At 40.0% G+C, this 24269-nt stretch overlaps 7 protein-coding genes across 19 annotated transcripts; 4 read left to right on the top strand and 3 right to left on the bottom strand.

Annotated features, from left to right (window-relative positions):
• Nucleotides 1-308: 308 nt before the first annotated feature.
• Nucleotides 309-1347, top strand: LOC120448579 (early endosome antigen 1). Of its 3 annotated transcripts, none has more exons than XM_039630650.1 (2): nt 309-403; nt 465-1347. In XM_039630650.1, exon 2 carries the CDS (start codon nt 508-510, stop codon nt 1309-1311), a length of 804 nt encoding a protein of 267 aa, XP_039486584.1. In that variant the 5' UTR covers nt 309-403; nt 465-507; the 3' UTR covers nt 1312-1347. The 3 variants fall into 3 exon arrangements, with proteins under 3 accessions (XP_039486584.1, XP_039486583.1, XP_039486586.1); XM_039630649.1 differs by having other exon boundaries at nt 460-1347; XM_039630652.1 differs by having other exon boundaries at nt 325-350; nt 460-1347.
• Nucleotides 1348-2185: 838 nt separating this feature from the next.
• LOC120449985 lies at nt 2186-5740 on the top strand. The gene is made up of 3 exons (XM_039632693.1): nt 2186-2702; nt 2764-5135; nt 5190-5740. The coding sequence occupies exons 1-3, from the start codon at nt 2192-2194 to the stop codon at nt 5271-5273; spliced, it is 2967 nt and encodes a 988-aa protein (XP_039488627.1). The 5' UTR covers nt 2186-2191; the 3' UTR covers nt 5274-5740.
• A 146-nt stretch (nt 5741-5886) lies between these two features.
• On the bottom strand, nt 5887-11715 carry LOC120449366 (equilibrative nucleoside transporter 4). 2 transcript variants are annotated; one of them, XM_039631798.2, is made up of 4 exons: nt 11055-11715; nt 10284-10845; nt 7926-8168; nt 5887-7871 (listed from the first exon to the last, which is right to left on the bottom strand). In XM_039631798.2, exons 1-4 carry the CDS (start codon nt 11267-11269, stop codon nt 6888-6890), a joined length of 2004 nt encoding a protein of 667 aa, XP_039487732.1. In that variant the 5' UTR covers nt 11270-11715; the 3' UTR covers nt 5887-6887. The 2 variants fall into 2 exon arrangements, with proteins under 2 accessions (XP_039487732.1, XP_039487731.1); XM_039631797.2 differs by having other exon boundaries at nt 7926-8171; nt 11055-11714.
• On the top strand, nt 8495-9762 carry LOC120449367. Its single transcript, XM_039631799.2, has 2 exons — nt 8495-9105; nt 9161-9762. The coding sequence occupies exons 1-2, from the start codon at nt 8628-8630 to the stop codon at nt 9760-9762; spliced, it is 1080 nt and encodes a 359-aa protein (XP_039487733.1). The 5' UTR covers nt 8495-8627.
• A 592-nt stretch (nt 11716-12307) lies between the features above and the next one.
• Nucleotides 12308-14106, bottom strand: LOC120448962 (probable G-protein coupled receptor Mth-like 7). Its single transcript, XM_039631220.1, has 6 exons — nt 13624-14106; nt 13429-13576; nt 13154-13330; nt 12824-13075; nt 12579-12753; nt 12308-12510 (listed from the first exon to the last, which is right to left on the bottom strand). Exons 1-6 carry the CDS (start codon nt 14104-14106, stop codon nt 12309-12311), a joined length of 1437 nt encoding a protein of 478 aa, XP_039487154.1. The 3' UTR covers nt 12308.
• Nucleotides 14107-14791: 685 nt separating this feature from the next.
• Nucleotides 14792-17811, bottom strand: LOC120448013 (WW domain-binding protein 2). 9 transcript variants are annotated; one of them, XR_005616082.2, is made up of 7 exons: nt 17651-17811; nt 17185-17484; nt 16839-17077; nt 16274-16687; nt 15447-15548; nt 15244-15344; nt 15145-15181 (listed from the first exon to the last, which is right to left on the bottom strand). XR_005616082.2 is itself a non-coding variant. In XM_039629728.2 (6 exons), exons 1-6 carry the CDS (start codon nt 17704-17706, stop codon nt 15137-15139), a joined length of 1155 nt encoding a protein of 384 aa, XP_039485662.1. In that variant the 5' UTR covers nt 17707-17811; the 3' UTR covers nt 14792-15136. The 9 variants fall into 9 exon arrangements, 6 of the variants coding, with proteins under 6 accessions (XP_039485662.1, XP_039485665.1, XP_039485664.1 ...); XR_005616083.2 differs by lacking the exon at nt 15447-15548 and adding an exon at nt 15698-15743 and having other exon boundaries at nt 15166-15181; XM_039629728.2 differs by lacking the exon at nt 15447-15548 and having other exon boundaries at nt 14792-15181.
• On the top strand, nt 17802-23763 carry LOC120448012 (ecto-NOX disulfide-thiol exchanger 2). 2 transcript variants are annotated; one of them, XM_039629726.2, is made up of 7 exons: nt 17805-17948; nt 18246-18827; nt 18887-19612; nt 20837-20943; nt 22160-22279; nt 22342-22950; nt 23090-23763. In XM_039629726.2, exons 1-7 carry the CDS (start codon nt 17945-17947, stop codon nt 23351-23353), a joined length of 2412 nt encoding a protein of 803 aa, XP_039485660.1. In that variant the 5' UTR covers nt 17805-17944; the 3' UTR covers nt 23354-23763. The 2 variants fall into 2 exon arrangements, with proteins under 2 accessions (XP_039485661.1, XP_039485660.1); XM_039629727.2 differs by lacking the exons at nt 20837-20943; nt 22342-22950; nt 23090-23763 and having other exon boundaries at nt 17802-17948.
• The last annotated feature ends 506 nt before the right edge of the window (nt 23764-24269 follow it).

Genomic DNA, 24269 nt, shown 5'->3' with positions numbered 1-24269 from the left:
ATTGCAAGCCAAAAAAATAAGTGATTTCGAGGAAGTACCTTATCAATTTTGCAGTATTTAATCAAACTTCTGATTAGATAATATATTTTTTCCCTAACTAAGAGCGTTATAGACTTTTTGTGAGCGTCATGAAATTTTGTACAATCAACTGTCATATACTAGGAATATGCATTTATTGCTAAACACCTTTTGCAATCATTTTTATAGAAAGGGTATACAAAATCCGATGACCTTTATGTGGTCTAATTTTTGTTAGATTAAAAACACAACAGCGTAAATATACCATCTAGTTTAACTTTTCCCACCAATCAATGCGGTTTACATCTCTTCTGTCGCAATGAACACAAGAAGTAAAAGCGCAATATTCCATTTTAGTTCAGATGAAGTACAATCCTCTTTGAAGGTATGCAATATTTATGCATATATCATTAATCATATTGCAAACTTTTATTTTTTAAGGCCAGTCATTGCGACTGCAACGATTTCGATAATAAAACGGATTCAAAAATGCTGGCGCTTGAAAAGAAGCTAAGAGAGACGGAATTGGAATTGGCAATTGCCACCGAAAAATTGTCTCTGTACGACGATAAAATTAAGGACAAAAACGAAATAATTGAGGCCGTCAAACTGTCTAACAACCTATATAAATCGAATTATAAGGAGAGGTTTGATTCTCAGGCGAGCATAATTAAAAAACTAGAGGAGGAATTATCCGCCTTAAGGCAGGAAAAGATCAAACCTAGCCAGGAACTTGAGACAAACACGAATAGTTCATTAGTTGCCAAGCTGAAATCCAAAATTTTTTTTCTTAAAGAAGGTGTAAAAAAAAAAGAAGTAGTTATAGCTTCCCTTGAAGCTCAGATTAAAGAGAACGCTAAAAAGGATAAAGACAACTTAGAACTTATTAATTCTAAGACAAATTCGAAAGAGAAAGAACATAGAGCTCAAATAGCTTCCCTCAAAAATCAAATAGGGCAAAGAAATGAATCACTGGAAAAAAATAAAGGTGTTATATCTTCACTCAAGGCTCAAATAACAGAAAAAGATCAAATACATTCTGAAAACATAAAACTTATAACAAATCTTCAGGGTGAGATCAAGGAAAAAGATGACCAAAGAACTCTTTTGGAGCTGGATCTAAACTTGGAAAAATGTAAAACGAGGGAAAAGGATAATCAATTAAACAATCAAGCTGCTACAATATTGAAACTAAAAACTTGTCAGGAAAAACTGAAGGAAAACCAAAGACGTATACCCTCGGAAAGTGAATGCGACCAACACATAGAAAACTTTTTAAACAAATTAGTTTAATGAAATGTATTAATGGTTTCACAATTACCTATATTATGCTGTTAAAATTAATAAAATATATTTTTATATCGTATACAAGAGTACTGTACCTTTTAGCTTTTTGTCTGTAAGTGACGCCACCATGCGGGAATTTCAAAAACGACGGTGCTGCCACCTTCTTGGAAAAAGGTCCTTTTATCCGGTACTCACAGCTACGGATAAAGTATTTCCCATTATCAAATATACTATAACAAATTCAGCTGTTGTTCATTTTACGGGAAGTCCCCCCTTTTTTATTTCTAATCTTTATAGCACGCACTTCAGGTATAACGACATGATGACGATTAATTATGGCCACGATAATTATATTGATAATAAAAAGAAACACCGCTTATTTTACCCGTTACTCGTAGAGTAAGAGGGTACACTAGATTCGTTGATAAGTATGTAACAGGTAGAAGGAGTATGTATATTCTTTATCAGGATCAATAGCAGAGTCGAACTGGCCAAGTCCGTCCGTCTGTCTGTCCGTCCGTATGTATGACCGTCGAGATCTCAGAAACTATAAAAGCTAGAGAGTAAGCTTGAGATTAAGCATACATACAAACCGGCAAACACTGTTAGTGTTTAAATTTCTTTCTGATAATGGGTATCAGATAGTCGAGGAACTCGACTATAGCATTCTCTCTTGTTCTTAGTTAAATTTTGTTTCAATTAGAGAATGTTAGTAATACAATTGAAATCAAATGTGCTGTCTTATCAAAGAGTATACAAAATACTTAAGCTTCCAGGGAATTGACTTTTTATTGCATTTGAACGACAGCTTATCGTTCAAGATAACCGAATACCCAAAACAAACCTTTTTTCGTTTGCTGTTAGTCAGTGAGCATTTAGCTGTCCGATGGGTCGAGACCAGCATGGTGCGATGGAGGAATATTTGGTTTTGGAAGAAAAAACACCGATTTTCAACTTGAACTCTTACTGTTTAAATGAAATATTTCGTCAGATTAAAATAAACTGTGCATCCAAGCACAGCAGGGATACTTTGTTTAGGTACAGTGATCTTATACGTTTTGCAATTTGCTGTGAGAAATTCAACAAGGCGTTTAGAAAATGGAATCCTACTCTTTATAAGGAGCTCTGTATTGAAAACGAATTCCTAAATAGCTCGCTATGCGTAGAGATTAATTTCTCAAGCCTGCATTACTACATGCTTGTGTTGCCAGTCAATGAAAGGAAAATATTCTGGACTACTTTCATAAATCAGATTGAAGATAACGAACATCTAGAATCGGTAAAGCTTATCTATGAACCAGAACGTCACTGGCCTGAATACTCAGAAAAGTTCGAGGAGCTCATAAAATCGCTTAAGGACAAGACTAAACTGAGGGAGCTCCTTGTGAAAGTACACGGTAAGTACATTTTTATACATTTCCAATAACATTCTGATCCTTAAAATGGTTATGCTTTCAGGATACAGCCTTGAGATCGTGCCGCAGATAACCCATCTGGAAACACTACATCTAAATGTCCGAATGCACGATAGTATCCTAGTCGAGTTGCTTAAACTGAATCCAAACTTACGCAGACTCACACTAAATAATTCCAATATAATTGGCAAATTGTCGAATATAGTGCCCCATTGCAATCAATTGGAACACCTGAGCTTTGTGATGGATGACGTAGATGCATCCACGTACGGAGAACTGGCCAATCTGCCGCGACTCAAGTCCCTAATCCTCTGTGGAGAGCATCAGGAGGGATCGCTGGTGAACCTCTTTAGTGGTTTCCAAGGACACCAGCAGATCCAGAGCATATGTATCCCAGATACGTATGTAAGTAATGCAGAGGCCATCGCCTTGGCTTCCATTAGCTCCTTGACTTCACTCAAGTGCTGTTTGCGTGATAAATCAATATATTCGGACCTACCTTTAAGCGGAAAACTTACTGATATCTACATTCTGGGTCACCCCCCGCAATATGATCCATACAATCCGTATTACAATGAGAAGGAGGAGGATTTCCTCAAAGTGACTTATCGGGCACATAGGCCATTGTGCGCAACCCAGGCGTATTATCGTTACTGGCAGACCAAAGATCCAAAGCTATTGCAATTGGCCTTCGACGAAGATTACTTGCATGCACATCGTCTCAATTGCGTGGGCTGGTATGATGCCAAGGTTCTACCCGCTACAAGGCAAGCTTCAGCAGAACAATTTTCGGTGTCCATCGCGAGGGTTGTCCTTAATAAGAAAGTAGCGATTTCCGATGCAGAACTCGCCGTACTGGCTTCCATACCGACACTTACCACCATCCGATGTTCATTCATTCAAATAGAGCAGATAATCGCCGTTAAGCTCCAGCAACTTGATGCGATTACAGATACCGTTAACCGAGTGGATAAAATTGAAACCGAATTTTGCAAGATTCGATTCATCCATAGCCACGAATCTGTTACTCTCGTACTGGACTTTCTTGAGCAATGCATCCTGAGTTATGGGGGAATCTTTGCTCCTCTTGCCAATTTGCGAAATTTAAAACGCCTGCAGATAAAGGGAAAAATTATAAGCGGATCATTGGTGGAGCTTTTTAAAGCCTTCAGCGCCTTAGAAAAACACACACTAGAGGAATTAGAAACTGTATTCCTGGACCCAGAAGAACTCAAAGAGGTGGTAAAGATCCAGAGCTTGAGGATACTTAAAAGTGGCTTCTTTTGTTCCAGATATATTAGTGAAATAGCGAACTTAGATCAACTTGAGGTGCTTACCCTTATCGTTCATCCAGAGGGATCTCTGATAGAGTTGTTCCGTCTCCTGGCCTCCAAGAAGCCTCAAGTACTCAAAAGACTCGTTATTCAGAATACAAAACTTACTTCCGAAGAAGTTTGCCACCTTGCTAGCATAAGATCCTTGCAAAGCCTTCAGCTCGATCTGCTCGAAGTAAAATATTGGGAACAGCAAACGAACGATTCAAGAAGTAACGGAGCCGTAAATTATTGTCAAGAGTGCCGACAGCCTTTCTGTGCATATACAGATGAATTCCAAACTCATCAAACTGACCTTCATACATTGAAAACTGCAGCAGATGAAGAGGTCTTGGATGCTCAACTTCATTTCCTAACGGAGTTGTACCGCAACACGACTCCGACGAACTTGGCACTCTTGGCCACTATGCCAAAGTTAGAGGAATTAAAAATATATTTTGATTACAATACCCAGGCTGTGGTGAACCTATTGAACACCATTGCCTTGCAGTACCCTCAAAAGTTAAGAACACTCGCATTTGCATCTCAGGATCTTAGGATGGTGTCCTCGTTCAAGGATTTGCAATCTCTCGAATGCGTTGTTAGTCATATGAACGATATCGAGTATATATCTCAGCTCAGGAATCTTACAGACTTACAGATAGAAAATCCTCTTGGTATATCCTTGTGGGAGCTTCTCAAGGAACTGCACGTTTTGGAGAATCTGCAGTGCTTACTTCTGGATAATTCTAATCTGGAATTCTTAGAGCTTGTTGAAGTAACAAAACTAAGTGGTCTGAAACAGTTACGACTCGGCCTGGCCAAGAAAAAGTTCATCTTTCTGCTAATTCAATTGGAAAATCTCGAAGTCTTGGAAATCACATCGACCCATTACGCAGAGGAAAATGAAAGCAACTTTCTGTACTCATTTCTAATTAAGTGCAAAAATATTAGATCAGTATCTCTTTATCGCTTCTACGATTTTCTTAAAATGGATTATGTCAACGGAATACTAAATTATATAAAGCTGTATCGAAATCCCTACGAGCACCCGGCATTCAAACTACGTGGAGTTTGGTCTGATTTCAAAAGATTCAAACAGGTGGGGTTTTGTTTGCCGCATAATATTATTTGTTAATTAAACCTCTTTTTTTAGTTGTCCTACTATAATGAAGAGTTCATGGAACTGAGGCGGCAGGATGGTAGCTATCAAAGTAGTGATGAATCTGATGGCGAGTAATTAAAACGCATTGAAAATTAATTAACTCGCTATATAAGCGAATATACTTATCTTTTGTTAGCCACTGCAGTACTCACATATATATAATATATAGTTTAGATACATTTCTTTTCCTTTTATTTAAAAAAAAAGAGGGAAATATGCACCAAAACGTTACTATTTTGCAAAAGTTTACAGGGACTTTCTGTGTTTCTTTTTTATATCTTACATACAAATGCACCATACTATTGAAACTCTACCGGAATTTTTGTTTATAGCCTCGTCGTTTATCGTAAAAAGAAACTATAAAAGACATACCATACATATGTCCTATAAAAAGGATATTTTTAAGAAACTTTGCAAAATATATCGCTTGATGGCGCCACTTATTATTGCACCAAATGCTTTCTCCTTTCAATTAAAATCCACAAAAGTTTATCAACAATTTTAAATCGTTTTAAAATAATCATCCGATTTATAATTATTGAAGAGGGCTTCTCTTAACAAAATTAATAATTATATGTAAACATATTTTAACCAATTTTGTTTGGAACATATTTCTAAGACACCCCTTATTAAAGAATAAAACAAATATGAAATATATTTAAATATGTCTATTTTAACATGTATTTAATGTTTCTTTTTTATATTTTTTTCTAAATGGTACACAAAGGTTTTCATAACCTTCCTATCAATTTAGCCAAATTAATTAAAGTGAGAGCAAATAATGTTTAGACCAGCTTTTGCACTTGATGGCTTATAATGCTTACAACACTTATGGTATCCGACATTCATTTTACGCACATACTCATTTACCAAAAAATTAAAATATTACTTCTTACTCCCCCGCAGATGTGGTTTCATTTTGTAATTTTATTATGATTTTCTGCATATGCAACTATCAATTCTCACTCTTACAAAAATAAACAGGCAATTATTCAATTATTCGCCCGCACATCCATCCATTCACCCTAAGCATATGATCTAAGTCAACAGGTTTTGCAATTTGAAATCCATAGCACTTGTTTTGAGTATATACGAGTATTCGAAGATTAATATTTGGTTTCTAGACTTAAGGCCCTAGAACAGCTGAAATCAAACCGAAATCACAAGTACCCTATACAGTTTATAGATATAGATATATAGTAGTTAGTACACAGGAGTAGTATTGCCTATAGTTAGAATTTGCGCTTGCTATTAACTGGAATCATCGTTCACTTGTTTATTTCTTGAGCTTTAAATATATATTCGGAAAATATGACATTTTACGTATTTCATTAGCCACATCAATGAGCTAGAAAATTGATCATCATTTTAAGATTGTTGAGATTTTAACCATTCTTCGGCGAAAACATATGTTTTTAGTCTAGTTACTAGTGAAAGTTATTCTTCGCAGACATGAAAAGGCGAACAGTGAAGTTGATAAGTGTGGATGCAAACAATGATTTTCTTTCCAACAACCATTATTCAAATTCTAAATTTTTCACACTTTTCTCAACGTACCCAAAACTTCTCGAGCAATCTTTTTAAATGTCGAGATTTGCAATTGAAGTAAACGGAATCATGTTAGTGTAGATATGGCTGTGTAGAATGTCGCATGGACTCTATTCAAGTCTTAATAAGTTCAAAAATCGCTTAGATATTCTCGAGCAGTGCGTCGGGCGTCTGAGGATCTGTGGTCATCTCGTCGCTGATATCGCCCACCGAGCTGCTGACCGTGGACAGGATCGATGATATGGTGGCGTTGATCACCTCGGCGCTTCCGCTGGCCACCGTGCTGTAGAGCGCCAGAGCTGTGGTGGTGATCACGGTGGCCAGTGCCGGGCTGGCGGTGCTGGTGGTGGAACTGGAGCTACTAAGGGTAGCCAGCGTGGTGTTGAGCAGAAGTGGTGCCAGCGTGGTGGCCCCAGTGGTTGGTGGACTCATCGTACTGGTGCTAGTCAGCGGCAGAGGATGCGGTAGATGGCCATGTCCATGCCCGTGACCATGGAACTGTTCCAGCATCGAGGCGGGCACATAGGGATATGTGGGACACGGATTCACCAGCTGCGGTCCCAGCATGCTCTCGAATACGTAGCCAATCAGAGAGCCCACAGTCAGACCAACATTATACGACAAGGTCATTATGTTGCCAGTGACCTCCTTGAGCGTTCCCGGCACCTTTGCCGGTGCCAACATCATGGGCAGACTGCCCGCCAGTCCATTCGTGATGCCCAGGGCGATGGTGAAGACAAAGGGCGCCGTTTCGCCGGAGATCACGGGACGCTGGCGCGGAGCACAGCAGAGGAGCAGGAGCGGCACCAGCACAATCCTTAGTCCCGACAGCAGGATCAGCTGGCGGCGCGACCATGGATATGGACTGGCGGCCAGGATCTTGCCCACCACGTCCGACGTGTTGAAGCAGAACATCAGCAGCACGGGCATCCAGGAGCGCAGAGCACAGGATTGCACTTCAACCTCGATTCCGGGATACAACGAGAGGGTCACGCAGTAAGCCAAGGCAATGCACACCATGTGCGGGTAGATCACCTGGGCCACCCGCCATCGGGTCACGAATCCCTCGCGGATGTCACCCAACTTACTGGGCCGGCAGCGACGTGGGGTGATGACGTGTTCCACCTGGAATATCACATTTAGTCAATTATCGTCTTATTCTTAACATTAAAACTGCACCTTGAAGGCCACCGTCGTGGGCGTTGTGGGCTCCTGTGCGGGGGGCGTGGCCGGAAGCTCGGGCAGCTGTCCGAGGGCTTCAATGCTGCTCTCGCCGGCAGTCGGATTGGATAACTCGTAGACGGGATTGCTAAAACTAAGCGTGTTTCCAGTGCCCGGAGGTCCCACCGAAGTGGTCGTGGTGTGGGTTCCGTCCATCGAGAGCACCCCATATCGAGTACTACTTGGAACCCCATCAATCTCCTGCTAAATTTCACAATGAAATTCGTATATTAGTTTTAAAGTTATATTAGAAAATAAGAATATGTTTTTTGCAGTGATCTTTCCATTTCTTTATTGGCAACTAAGAGTATTCTTTATCATTTTCAACTCATCTGCGTAGCATTTTCCTACGCTAGTTATTATCAAGTTGGTCAACCTCAACAATGAATCAACAAATGTGTAAAAGCTCTTTATTTTTGTATATGTATTGTTTTGATTTAACCATTTATCTATATTACCCCATACAAAAGCTTTGGGTCTACCTCCATTATATGTGAAATTGGCCAACAGTAAGTGGCTAACTTTGAATCAACAAGGTGCCTGTATAATAGCAAAGGAAACACACAATCGCAAAAATTGAAACACAAACTAGTGTAAATCCTTAAAACCTAAAAAATCACATAAATAAGTAGTGACATAAATCTTACTAAAACTGCAAGCATGACTAGTCTGCCCGAAATTTTTAAGCTAAACGTTTTTTGTTTGTTTGAGATATTTAAACAAATTAAAATGAATTGCGAGACCAGCAAAAGTTTACAAAACAGACACAAACTAGTCCAGTATTCAGATCTAATCAATTTTGTCATCTGTCACGAGGTGTTTACAAAAGCTTTCGAAGAATGGAGCCATTCTCTATATAAGTTTCTTGAGATCGATTATGCCTTTTTAAATACATGCGATTTGCTAAAAATTGATTTTGCCAAAATATACGAGACTCTCAAAAAGGTTTCCAAAACAGACAGAGAACTATTTTGGAAATTTTGCGCCAATGCAATCGAAGAGAATGAATTGTTGAGTTCGGTAACGCTTATTTACCACCCAACCCGATTCTATCCCGATCACTTGGATAGTTTTGAGGCAGTAGTAAATAGCCTTAAAAATAAGAAATCATTGCGTACGCTTGTCGTGGATGTTTCAGGTAAGATTTACAGCAAAAAGAATTCGAAGTCCTGAAATTTAGATATGGTTTACAGGATATAGTCTCCCTTATGTGCCATGCATTACAACCCTGACGAAACTCGAACTGAACGTGCGAATGGAGATTGAAGACTTACTCCAGTTTTGCCAATCGAATCCAAATCTACGCTTTCTGAATTTCCACCATACGGAGTTACAGGGTCGGCTATCGGATATTCTTCCATACTGCAATAAACTGAACACCTTGGCCTTCACAATGAAGCCTGATATAGATGCATCGGAATATGCCGACGTTGCAAAACTAACGCAACTTAGACAACTTAGGCTTAAAGGTGTCCATCAAGAGGGAACTCTTCTTGAGTTACTAATGGGACTAAAACTCAAACGATTGAGAAACATATCCATTCCAAACAGTTTTCTTACCAAAGGAGAGTCACTAAAGGAACTGCATATTCATGTTGTGTTTATTTCCTATTGCATTGAAAACCTTATAAATGCACTAGTTAATCCATCTCATCAAAAACTGCGCAAATTATCCTTAACTCTGTGCCCATATAAAGTCCAAGACTTTACAAAATTAATGATGGCCATTGCAAGTATAGGTCTTCTCACAAACTTAAATGAATTATATATTGAAAACCCTGAGGGGTTCCCATAGAAGTTTTGGCCCAATTGAGTAACCTGGAAGATCTGGAGCTATCTTCCATCCACAATAATATCGAAAAAAGTTTAAGACCTATATTTAAGTCATGCAGTAAACTTAAGCCGCTTCTTTTATCAAACGATTTCAGCAGTGAATTTATAGAGGCACTTTTGGTCAACCTAAAATTGGAACGAGATGCTGAATTGCAACCTCCATTGATCTTGTATTGCCCACGTAACAACTCACTTGTTCCCGAAAAGGTAGCTGTATGACATGTCGTTGGTAAAATTAGATAACAAATCAAGTCTTTCAGTTGGAATCTGATGACGCAGCCTACTTAGACATTGAGCACGCACCTGACGAATTGTTTCACAGATCCAACGATTTGGAACTTCATGCTAATGAGACACTTACTCCGAAATATTGGTGGTAAACACTATGCTTTGAAGGTAGAACACATTTGATTTGATAACTAATATAATAATATTAAACTCTTCCTATGCGAACTGTTGTCCTTAAAGTTAAAACACACTCACCTCATCCGGCCGCAAAACGATCTTGGAGCAGGCCTCCACATGGAACCGCACAAACGGCGAGTTAATGGTGGCCACGTGCAACAGGTAGCTGAAGAGTATGTAGAGCGTTGAGGTCAGAAAGAAGATCACCGTGGACACGCGATCGTTGTTGATCAGCAATTTGGTAACGACTCGATTGGAAGACACCAGAAAGCCGGCGATACTCTCGCCGGCCATCACCGCCTGCGTGTACTGCTTGGGCAGCATGGAGGCGAATCCATAGAAGCTGGACTGCTGCACGGTGCATCCGATGGCGGTCAGGGCCACCGCTGACATATTCACCAGATATGCGGTATTGGAGGCGAACATGTGCCAGGCCACCTCGCACACCGCCACGAAGATCAGTGTGGTGAAGGATATCATGTAACCGAAGAGCACCCGCGACTGGAACGGCGCCACCGATAGCACTATGTTGTTCATCAGGACGGTGCCGAAGGCCACGAAGATGTACGTCATCGACATGTCCAGGGCCACCGGGCGACCCGGGAATCGTGCCTGCCAGTAGTCCGCCGCTATGATGAAACTGCAAGGCAGCCATATAGCCAAATTAGTTTTGAAGTTTTAAATGATCTTAGCAACAGCTTTGTAAAAAAATGACTTTTGAAATATATATTTTAAGGATATGCAAACATTATAAGTTTAGGTAAATAGAGCTTAAGAAACTCACACAAAAGTCTTTATTATGAGGAAGTGCTTATTAATTCCTGAACCTATTTCAAACATACTGCTCACCTATTGTAGGGCAATACGAAACCAATGCCCGCCGCCAGCAGAGCCAGGTAGACGGAGTGCCTCTGATCCTTGGGTGCACGGGTATCGAACTCCGGGCTGTCCATGCTGCCTGGACGTCTCAGTCCCGAACCGGTTGTGGAATGACTGCTCCTCGAACGCCCGGAACCACGTCCGTCCAGCGGCTCATAGGTGGTTTCCTGGCCACCAACATCCATGATATTGTACTCTTGTTTTCGCGACGATTTCCGCTGGCAAAGCCTTTTTAATTACTGCCTGTGGTTCTTGGACCTTGGCATTATTTTCCAGTTTGGCCACTTGCTGGGCGTGAGGGCTGCTCTGTTGTTTTGCCTGCGGTACTTACATATAGGGTGCAAGTTCGTCGTTATACACAAATCGATAAACAAAATAAAACACACACAAGTGGCTGCGCAATTAGCCACTTGGCATTCTTATATGACCAACTACCATCTGATTTGGTTGTTACACCTTTGAATTGAATTCAGCTTTAGCACATTCACTATTTACTCGATTTATTTCAACCGCTTTTCAAGAGGCATCTGCTTGCCACTCGTTGCCTGTCAAAGTCCTGGCACATTTCTCACCACGCCCGCCACTGCGCATGTGGCGTATGATTGATTTTCTACAACTGACCAAATCAGCCTGTTGTTGTTCGGTCGGCTAACTGGAATTGAAGTCTACTTCTGAATGAAAAGCTTCTTCTTCTTTGGCAGCATGACCGAATTCGAGGTGGCTATAAATCCAAAGAAGAAAATTTATAGCGAAATAGATTTTTACATCTCAAGAATTCGTTATATTTCAGTAAATTTTGCAGCCTTGAAAAATACATCAGCTCACTTTTTATTAGGTACACTTTATTCAATTTACATATTTTTTCGCTTAAAATAATAATTCAGCATGAGCAATCCAATAAACGTAAATACTTCTGTACCCAATGGGGATAAGAAATGTAAAAGTTTTCTTTAAACATCTTTGAAACTGATATTCATCCGTATGGTCAATACAATATAAAAGAGGGACTGATTGTTTTTAGGCGGTAATTGTCAATGTTTTTTCAGCGAATCGAAACTTGCTCGAGGAACAGTTTGGCAATTCGAACTACGTTGCTTTTAAAACTATATTTATTTTTTCAATGCAATTAATACGTATACTTGAGTTGTGTTATATTCTTTTTCCAGAAATTACAGCAAATCAATTATTAAAATTAATGAGTATACGAGGGTTTTGGCAAAAAACTTAAGACTTTATCAGTAAAGTTAGTGTACTGCGCTTCAACACAAGCATAACGAAAATGACTATTCCAAACGCGTCGTGATAATATCCGCTTATCACTATGATCTGCTTTAAGGTGATGTTGGTATACCTCGCAGAAAACGGAATGGCACTTACGATCCAAGTCAGGCCCATCACGACGGAGAGTCGCAGAAACTGCAGGTAGCTGTGTTGATAATACGGCGAGGATAACTAGGTGACCAAGGTTCAAACTTAGCATAAAGCATGACTCACGTCTGGCTGTCGAAGTTGATGCAGTCTATCCTCTCCTGCTCCTCATGTGCGAACTTCTTTATTTCCCTCTTTACTTTCCGTATGTAAATGACAGTCAGGGCGAACATGGCGATATTGAAAGTGCTCAGGACCAGAATCGGCCCACTTAGGTAGACCAAGGAGGATGAGTTCCAATCTGTTCCAATATAGTAAAGCAATACGCTACCTCGGTAACAATTTTTAAAGATATCGCTTTGAAAGTTTACCTTTGGCCGTGCAACGATGGAAACCGACCAAAGGCAGCCAGTTCCACTTATTAAGATCGTTTTCCCACATCAGATTAACCATATAAATACTTCCTGTCATGACGGCGGCTGTGGTCCAGACGAAGGCGCTGTACAGCAGGAACCTATAAGTAGGTTCGGCTCGATTGACCGACGTCAAGAGTTTCCATAATTGGTAGCTGATGACGGAGAACCAGATAGTGGAAGCCATCCAGAAAAAGTACTTGCTGTAACCTGTGGGAAGTCAAAGAAGCTCCTTTTATATAGATATCCAGGGATATCTTTTACCCATACATGAATTCAATAACTAACCAGCTAGAGAGCAGATACTGTTTAATACCTTCATATTAATTAGTAATCTAAGCAAATACTGTATAAACTTTGAAATCATGCAGCATATAACGCACTTGCCAGTCACATTGCGCAGCTCCTTGATGTATAGATATACGGCGATTGTCAGAATATAGCATATCAATGATATCGTTACGACTGCAACAGAAAATATCAACAATGTAACACCAGCTTTGCAAACCAATAAAGTTATTTCCGACTGTCTATAACTATGTCATAAATAATAATTTCATTACTCTCCCTGAATCCGGCCCGTAAGTAAATTACGCAGCTGTGCTTCACTATCCACATGGAGTTTGGAAAGTCCGAATTAAACTGATACGGGTACAGGCAGTAGTAGTGTTTTTCAAAGTACTGCTCATCGGAGATATATAGCGTTCCATTCTAAAACCAAACTTTTAGGCCAGGTTATGAAGTACTGAATGACAAACCTCTAAGTAGGCAAACTCATCCGTGAGGTGCACCATTTCATCACAAGATAAAAACGGATCTCTTATAATTGCCATCTCGGTTAATGGTACACGTGTCTTCGTCGAAAGGTTCATGGATGATCTAAGGTATATATAGGACTCTAGCCCGGCCAGCTCCTCCTGGAGACCATCACCGCACTTTCCGTTGGCCAAAGTGTACTTGGCTGGGCAGCAGATTCGAACGCAAGGCCGCAGTTTGCAAACGCAGGCCCTCAAATGCTTTTTTACCGGCTCTGTCGATAAGTCGGCAAACTGCTTGTGGTCGTAGTCTTCAGTGAGGCTGGCAGGAATTGGGATGCCATCGTACAAATACGAATCGTTTTGTCTTTCAACGTTTGAAATATCGACCGTGTCGAAGTAGCTGCAGCCTGGAATATCTGCCTTTGAGTTCCGCGCAAAAATGAAAAGCACAACTATACAAAAAATCTGCGAAGGAAGCCGCATGTTGAGTTTGAGTCTTACAACATTTGCCACTAAGAATTTTGATCGACTGTTGATCAATGTTCTTGGTTGGCGAATGAAATAGCCTTACTTGGCTTGGGCAAATAATTACATAATAATAATCACAAATAATCAAACAGTATTCCCTGGGGACCCGCCTGAAACCCCTGGTTTATCGCTAAAAACGAAAAAATTCAAAAACCAGAGAGAACGCTAAAGTCGAGGTCTCCGACTATCTGATACTCATTACTCCGCTAGTGGAAATGCGAAGGAGATATTTCAGCACTGACAGTTTTAAGCGGTTTTTGTCACGGAACGCAATGAACAAATAAATACTGAATTTATAGATCAGTGCATGGCTGTTTTGAAAAAGGATTGAAATCCCGAAGAACAGAAACCCCTTCAGATGTTTTTTGACCTTTCATTAAAAAAGGTAATTACCTTTTACTACCTCTTAGATTACGTTATTGTTCCGAGTTTTTTTTGGCAGCAATACTACGTCGATGATTCATGATACATGATTATTAACATTAATAAGCGTCCTATATTCGATGATTTCGATGATGATTTTTGTTACGAAACATCAGATGACGGTTCTGATATCGAGCAACCCAATGAATTCTGTCGGATTCCTAATATATTTTCTGAAATAGCATGCTGCACAATAAGGCCAGATACACAAGTGTGATAAATTTATATAATAAATTGTTTTTATATAACAACGGATAAAATAGTACTGCTCTTCTCATGTAACAATAAGTTGCTTAATTTTATGTTCATATATAAAATAATACAATTTATCAAGCCGAAAGAGCGAAATTCCAATTTTGTGACCAGAAGTTAAAGCATATGAACAATATGCTGCTTATTTAAGAATTTAGTAAGCAATAATTCACTAAGCACATTTTTAGTGCCCGAAAACAACAATAATTTCGTATAGATTAATTCCTTTTCGAGTATCCTCAACGGAATGGGCTGTAATTACTTAGTTATTTTGCATTTCTTTGTAAGGGAATATAGTATTCAGCTTCTTTTAGTGATTTTTTTTCGATGCATCATCATAACTGGGTGGCAAGTTCTAGAGAAAGAAACAGTAAAATTGATAAAGCATTTCTAAATGAAATCTTCAGCATTACTTACATTATAAGAAGGTGGTAAATCATTGTTGCCTGATCGACTGGGTCCGCCTTGGTTGTAGGGTGTGTTATATGCACTTGCCGCAGCTTCTGCTTCTTTGGAATCTGTTTAAATAGAAAACAAGATAAAGTACTATCCATTTTGGTAATATATATTCTCTATGTGCTCTATATGTACAGCATCAATTTTACACCATTACGATTCACCTTTTAGAATTTTTGTTTACGGTATCAGAGCTGGAACCAGCACAACACACATAGGTCTTTGAATTGGATAGAAATAATGATGCGTGCTGCCAAATCTTGCTACTATTGGTTCGCATATGGTGGGTAGTAAAGAAAAAATTAAAGAAGAAACTATTAAAAAAGTCACTAAACCAAAAGGGGTAGACTAAACTACTGAAGACTCGGCTTTTGTTAGTATTTACGTTGGGTTACATTGAAACAATAAATCTTACTTGTCGGGATGGCTATTTGAGGTACAATAGCTTGCTTTTAATTACACTGTAAAAGAGGTCAAAAGATAATGGCTTTCTTTTAGATTCGGAAAATAATTTTCTTTTGTTTAGTAATAGGTTAATATAAAAGGTGAGAAACCTGATCAGAGAATTGAAGTGGGAAAGAAAATATATATAAACAGTACTTAAATAAAGAAAGCTTACACCGTAAAATAAATTATGTGTAGCAAACCATCTAATATTTAAACTTCCAAACACATTTAATAATTTTGTAAGCCAGGTAAACAAACAACGAACTGAGGATAAATACATTTCAATCATATACGAATTTTCTTGATTTCTTTACGCGTTCTAAGGCAGAAGGTATTTTATATTAATTTTAAATTCTTGATAACATTTTAGATCTTTAGTTGTTTTGCTTAAAGATGTTATTTCTTCTAATTCATAATTTTCTTCTCTCTTTGCTTATGTTATTTTTTCTTCTGCTAAAATAAAACCAATTTAAAAAAGTGCATTGTGGAAAGGGAATGTTAATTATTGAGGAGTTCAACTACTAGGTTGATGAGTTCAACTTACTTCCAGGAGGCAAGCTGAAGCCCATAAAGCTGGCTCCAGATGCGGCGGCTCCTCCGGCTGCTCCTGCTGCTTGTTGACCGGGAGGCGGTGGTCCACCTGGATAGCCATTTGGATATCCATTCGGTTGCTGAAATCCGGGCGTGTTGAATCCGCCGGGCACATTGCCGTATCCGCCATATGGCTGTGGACCATTGTAAGTCTGCGCCGGAGTGGCGTACGGCTGTTGTGGAGGACAATTCGGCGCACATGAGGCGTACGGCGGAGGCTGAACATAGCCACCGGCCCATCCTTGTGGCCCGTAGCCCGGCTGCTGCTGTTGCTGCTGCGGCGGCGGTGCTGAAAAACCATACCAATTGGGTTCATTCGACGACGGCGCCTGCGGCTGTTGCGGTGCTGGTTGGTGCGCAGGTGGTGCTAGGACGAGAAAGAGAGGAGTGCCCCATTGGGTTAAACGAAGCGAGTGCGTAGCGTGAATTTCGTGGGTTAGCGAGATTGCCAATTCGCGTAGCAGTGACAGAACAAAAGCCGAGTATTGAATGGGTAAGTGCACGCTTGTTGAACTTACCGATACCCGGATAGGGCGGCGGATTGTCGCTCATAAAGACCGTATTCGGCGCAGGGCCACTGAAGGCATCATGCTGCGGCAGCCAGCCATAGTAGCCATGTGGTGGCTGATAAGCCGGTGGCGGCGCCTCATTCCAGGCTCCAGCCGGCTGATAGGGTGGCGGATCATCACCAGCCAAACCACCGCGGTGGTAGTTGTTCATCGCCGTCTTGGCGGAGCGCAGTAGAGCTTGACCATATCTATAGGAAATCGTCATGTTAATCTAGTTATCCTTTAGAATCTATGAATTATTCAGACCGCTTGTGGTTGTCTAGTTAGTTTCCATTGAGGTCTACAATGCACTTACTCAATTGCGCCGCCTGCCTTGAAATGGAGCTTGAACTTGACCTCGCCTACGTAGTTTCCATTTGGCTGAGCGCGCACCTTTCCCTTGATATAGTTGGCCCCAAAAACCGGCTGTTCGATTTCCACATCCGAAAGAGCAACAAACGGGGCACTGAAGGACTGCATCGAATCCGAGGACTTCTTGCTATTGAAGATCATCCGGTGGGAGGTAAGGTAAATCCTGCCCGGCTTGGAGCCCTTGAAAATGGGATTGTCCTGGCCGGAGAACTCCATGGAGACACTGTCGCTGTGGAGCAGTATGCTGCAAGTAAAAAGAAATTAGGGTACATTCCGGATTTCTATCTTATCGCTGGAATATAAGCTGATTTCCTTTTTAATCGCCAGCCACACGTCAGTGTTTACATTTATGACGTCAGGAAGCCACAGCATTTTCCGTTTCAATTTAAGGACTTTTTCCGGCAACTTACTACTCTCCAGCGTGGATGAGCACGCCATTGTTGGCGTGAGCCGTATTAACCGACATGTCTCTTTATTTTTTTAACTGTTTTGAATCCACAAAAATTTGCACAAATTTCACACAACTACGTTTTGTTTTTCTAGAAAACTGACGACAGCTGATGATTCATAGTGAAAAGTGTGGCAACGCCGAAATTATCGGATATCGATACTATTCTTAGGGTGACCAGTTGAGCAGCAGTTCACCTCTAAATATAATTAGTTTTTTTTTACACTACCTGACGTACAATTACTGGGGCGTTGATATGCGTAAGTGATAAGATAATGAGTTAAAAAAGCCCACAAAATGTGTAGCAAAGCAATTGAAACAAATAAAAAGCCATGGGAAATTAAGAAACAATAGTATTTGCGGTAAATTTGACTTTTATCAGCGGGGCACTTACGCCATTTTGGGCACCTGCCACCCCCCAGCTTTTATCCCTTTTTCTTGTCTATCGAAAATTGAGGTGCTCAGCTGATTGTTTATTTTGTTTTGCTACCGGCTTCGTTTAAGTTTTTATCTTTAAACAAGTTGAAAGCAAACTTTAATCTGTGTACATTTTGCAGTACCGCTCTTTGGGACCATGCCGAATGGCGTCAGTTTGCCAAATCAACCGAATTTCCTCAACCAACTGGCAGCTGCCATTTCCACGGCGGCCTCGAGCACATCGGTCGTGGGAACTCCCTCTTCGCCACCCAAACAGGTTCAAAACAAGATGGCAAAACCACAGCAGCAGACACAGGGCAGTGCGCCCATGGATCTGGAAAATGAGAACGAACACTCTGCGGATGTGAGCTCCTCGACTGTGCACAAGGAACCCAAATTGCAGACCCCAACCTCCTCGCTTACTCTGCCCGATTCGACGCAACTATTCCTAAATGGTTTGGTGCACACGCCTCCTGGATATCTGTACTTTCCGACTACCCAAGCAGGTGGTGCTCTTGCACCCGGAAATACATCCTCGGCTGCAGGGGGTTCCACGCCGACAGCTTCAGCAAACAGCACCGCCAATGCTCAAATGCTAATGGATCCTACGGCCATGATGGCGGCGGCGATGCAGCAAATGCAACAGATGCACTATGCAGCGGCAGCAGCAGCAGGAATGACCACAGAAGCAGGAGCTGGACTAGATGCCACACTTAATGCGGGTAATGAAACCAACCACACTGGCACCATAGATCTCCATTCTAATAAAAAAAATCCTTAGATGGCGTTGCACCGGCTGGTCTCAAGGAGGTGATCAAGACCAAGAACTGCATCCTGTTTCCACCTAATCCAAATGCCCCTCCTCCCACAATAAGGGAGCGGCCACCAGGCTGCCGGACAGTGTTTGTGGGTGGACTGCCGGAAAACATAACGGAAGAAGTGATCCGGGAGATCTTTGAGTCGTGCGGAGAGATTACCACGTTGCGCATGTCCAAGAAGAACTTTTGCCATATTCGCTACCGTCAGGAGGGTGCCATAGACAGGGCAATCTACCTCTCCGGCTATAGATTGCGTATATCAGCGCTAAATGAACCACCAAACTTTGGACGCCTGCATGTGGACTATGCACAGGCACGGGATGATCAGTATGATTACGAGTGTCGGCAGAGGCAGCATCAGAGGGAACAGCGTCATCGTGAGCGCATGTCGATGGACAGGATGCGGTCGCAGTCGCCTCCACCAATACCGCATTACACAGATCACGAGGCGACGTCTGTGGCGGAGCACCTTCGCACCAACGAGACTTTTGTCAAGGCCATCCAAACGATTACCGTGTGGTTGGAGCGGGGAGATTGCACTAAGCGGAATGCCAATGTCTTCTATTCAATGATCCAAAGCACACATGCTCATGTACGAAGACTCCATGCCGATAAACAGCAACTAGAGGAGGACCTGAAGAAGGCCAGAGACAGCTATCGCAACCAAATGGGCACCATGTCCACGCAATGTAAGTATTCCGGCCATTTAGTCGGAAAATCAGCTTTCTTAGCTTTAGTCTAGACGGGAAACTAGGCGCCGCTCCCACTTTGAAATCTTATTTTTCTGTTTTCGTTGCGCCCGGGTTAGCCTTTTAGCGTCTGTATATCTGAACAATCTACCAGCGTACTACACAACTATACACACCTACACTCAAAACACACCATACCCATCCAAACACACTATTTAGCAAATCTAGTCATCGAATTATTAAATGCCAAACTCCACATAAGAATCTACCGTCTAAAATTTGCTCGCCAAAAGTCGCAGGAGCAAGCCCAATGAATCCAAGCAGGATCAGGTAAAGACCAGCCAAAAAAAGACCAAGTCCAAGGCCGACGCACAGCAAAAGTCAGTGGATGAGGCGACAATCGAGATTACCTTTAAAATGTTTATTATCATTAAATAATCCAATAGAAAATCAAACCTTAGCACAAGCTTTGGCACTTGAAAGATTAATATATTTACTAGGAAGTTTAGTCATTTTAATGAGTTTTACTTAATTACCGCCAATTAACCACCGCTAATAAGAATTAATATTAAAACCGCTTAAATTATCAATTATTTCGATAATTAATATTAATAATATTAATATAAAACTATAGAACTACATGTCGCAGATTCATTTAACAAACAGTTTCAATCTCTGATCGAGAGTCGAGAATGAATCAAAGCAAGACATCATTTTTTAGTCAATCATATTTATCTAAAAAGTTGGTCGCCCCTTTCACTGATTCGTTCCACTGTGCGGCTGATCCTCACTCACTTTCACTGTGTCTCGACACCACCACAAAAGTCTTAAGTCTTTTTTGGCCCAAAGGTTTGTAAGCCGCAAGGCGGAGAGCGAATTCAAGCAATTGGTACAGTAAAGGATTGAAATCCTTGTAGAGCATCTCAGATAATCTCAGACTCGGACAAACGTAAAGATAGGTAATCACGCTGTTGTATTCTCTCTAGATTGTACCTAATATATCAACCTTAAATAACCGTAACTACTTTAAATAAATAATTGCTATGCGAGGGTTTCTCCTGTAGTTTAACTTAATTTTTCATTTCTCACTCATTTTATTCGCAAACGAACAAGTCTAGTTTGACAAAGGTGAAGAGCAAAACTGAAAACCAATCCAGATAAACAATCAAAAAATACCCTCTGTCCTCCCTTAATATTATTATATATTATTGCATTATTGTTCAGTCACTCAGATTGAAAAAGTGTTCAATGCCGCTAGTCACAAGAAGGTTTGGGACCATTTCACCAAAGCCCAAAGAAAAAACATCGATCAATGGAAGAAATTAGCCACGGTACGTACTAAAATGTTCAAATAATCAAATACGAACAATTTCAAAGATGTTGCAAATTGCGTAAACCAAAATACAAATGTCAAATGTCATTTATTGTCCAATAATTTCGTTACGCTGTTGTACCTCTCGGTTTCATAATGTTGTATCCGTTTATGTTGATGTTGTTATCATTGTTGTGGTGTTGCTGTAGATGTCTAACCAGTGTACTAACGCAATTTTGTGTTATCATTCAGCATGTCGCCCATTTACCCGTCCTATATAATCATATGGTACTATTCCATTGGTGACGCTGCTATAGCTGCTAATAGCTTATTATTAATTGCTAATTTCTTATATGTATTTGTCCCGTGCATTAACACTCTTTTTAGCTGTTTGTGTTTACGATTATCAAAATTCCCATATCAGTTGTGATGACAATTAAAAAAATCATATTAATATTAATGTAATTTGCAAGCTTTAAATGTATTATTATTTAAATTATGTAGATTTAGATATATGAATAAGAGTATCTTTATGGAAACTGTTTAGAAACTAGTACCTTTTTTTTCTATGTTCTTAATAATTAATTTAACAAAGTTAGAAAGATGATTTTTAAACAGTTTCCAGATCATTATCACTCATAAGAGCCTATATATGAGGTCTTTTTACACCTATAGCTTTCGCTCTCGATCTGTAATGCTTTAGACTATTTTTTCTTGGCTTTCAAGTATCATTTGTTGATGTACTATCTCTATTTTAACTAAGCATTTGCATAACATTTCCGATACGCTTTAAATACATTGAACTAAACGTAAACCTGAGCCGAGTGTCCACAAAGTTTCAAGTTTCTATTGCAAATGAAAATTTATAGAAAACGATGAAGGTTTGGTGGGCATTCAGTCAAATCGATTGGTTGTGGTAAATAGCAAAAAGAAGAACTAAAATCATTGCTGCTGTGATACATAATTTGTGCAACAAATACAAAATAACTTTTAATAGCAAAAAGAAATTAATCAAAACAAATTCTAAAACTTTTTGAAAATGTGGCGAGGTAAGTAAGCGGACCAGAACAGAGTCGTAAGAAAGGAAACAAATTTGATGCATTATTTAAATACACAAATTTTATAGCTAGGTTATAGATTTATAATATCGTAAGCAATGGTACTGAAACCAAACGAAACCTATCCAACTAGTAGCAACGGGTAATTAATTAAAGGTCCTTTCGCATGCCACGCAGGAACTTCGAACTGTCCAGATCACGGATGATGATGAAATGGAAATCTCCGACGATGAGCGTGAATACGATCGACGCGGACACAGCGCCAAGCGAATTCGCTATGACAGTGATGGCTTAAAGGTATATTTCTCAAATAGTTTGCAATGTATCTTAAAACATAATGATTCGTTTAACTTTATCAGGATGAGAACGACTCCCTGCGCTGTCAACTGGAGGCCATTCGACATGAGATGACGCTGGAGCGCAGTGATTACGTCCAGCGGGAGAAGCAGATAAAGGTACTCCAAGAAACCATTCGCAACATGCAAACACAGCTACTGCAGACGAAGCTACGCGAACAAAAGGACAACAAGACTATTGAGCAGCTGGAGCGAAATCTCAAGGATGCCGGCGTTAAGCAACTTTTGTTGAAGACCAAGATCAAGGAAACAGTTGACAAGTTAAAGGACAAGGAGGCAAGCGCTGGTGCCTCAAATGCATCCAACGCCTCAAATCTCGACTACAGCAGTGGGGACTCGTGTAGCCGGGAAGGCACAGAGATTATCCGGCACCAGGCAGAACCGGAAATAATTGATATCGATAAAGTGGATGATGATGTGCGCATCATAGAGCATCAAAGCGGTGTGGTTGAGATACACGAAATCGAGGACGATGAAAAGCAGGAGCCCGCTAAGAATTCTGCAGAAAGCAAAGCAAATGAGTCAATTATGGAAAATATTTCAAAGTCAAATAACGAGGAGACTATAAATAAAAGCAGCAAGGAGCAAACCCCAACATTGGCCACAGAAGAGGTTAGTAATAAGAAATATTTACTAAATACGTAATAAGTTAATTATCTGCATAATTTTGCAATTTGCACCCATTATTACATGTGTATTATAAATTTCACATACTCCCTTGTATATTTCTAATCATTTTTCTTTATATTAGGTGTTTTTCAAGTCGCTCGTTTTGTCAGAGGCCAAGATAATTGCTCTTGCCTCGGCCTATCTGGTGCTGCATCCCCATGGCGTTGAAATCGCCAACATAGCCAGTTACTTAAGCGAAATGCTGCGCAACAATGCTGCCCCCAGTAACCATAATGATCTAGCCAATATACTCGGAAAGTACACAAATCTCTTCAAGCCGGAAAAGGAGAAGTGGAGATTCTGTGGCTTCAGCGAAACAACTGAATCTCAGGCGGAGTCAAAGTGAGGTGAAGAATGCGGAATGTAGACTCGAATAAGATGACAATTAAATGCTTTAATTATCTTACAACTATATCATAATGAGTAGCGAGTAAGCGGAGAAAAGGGAAATGTTAACCAAAGGAGAGACGCTAGTTTTTCGATGAAATGACAACTTATTGAGACCAGTTGCAGGTTTAAGGACAAGTACTCGAAGTTAACTCTATCGGAAGAAAGACACCACAAACTAACTACCGTTTCAATTATTTAAATAACTCAACCTAAAGAATATGTATACACTTAAGCTAAATGAATTCAATATATACAAAATATATATACATCAATATTTTAAATAAGCTGAGAGGCGGAAAGTCGCGTTGCTTTTGTTGAACGGAAGCGAAAGAATGGAACCAAATAAATTTTATGCTTAACAACAAACAGTTTTCTTTGATTTGAATCGGATAAAATATTTGGTTAATGACATAAATGTACATCAGCACTTTCAATATCGAAACAGGATCTTAAATTTTTAAATGTAATGGTATAATGTTGGGATTTCCATATTTATTTTTAAAATTGTTTTATTTTGCAGTGTAATTGAAATGAAATTAAACTCAATTTATGTGTTATCCGTTGTGAGCTTCCTGATTCACAAACTTTACATGATTCGTTAATTGAAACCGAACACGCTGTCCAATTAAATTAAAAATCATTTTTTATTTGGGGAAAAAGTTTACACATTAAAAGAGATTTAATAATGCTATTATTATACCAAATTCATTAATTTCATATAACATTTGGACCAAAGATATAAAATTAAATTCTAAAGCATTTTCAGCTTCTACCTAAGCAATAGTTCATGGACTTGATGAAATCTGTTTTTACACACAATATGATGACAACTGTTAATATCCTTCAGATATACATATGTACATACATATATG

This window comes from Drosophila santomea, chromosome 3L (genome assembly GCF_016746245.2).
Source record: "Drosophila santomea strain STO CAGO 1482 chromosome 3L, Prin_Dsan_1.1, whole genome shotgun sequence".
NCBI lineage: Eukaryota > Metazoa > Arthropoda > Insecta > Diptera > Drosophilidae > Drosophila > Drosophila santomea.
This window is presented reverse-complemented; position numbering and strand designations above follow the sequence as displayed.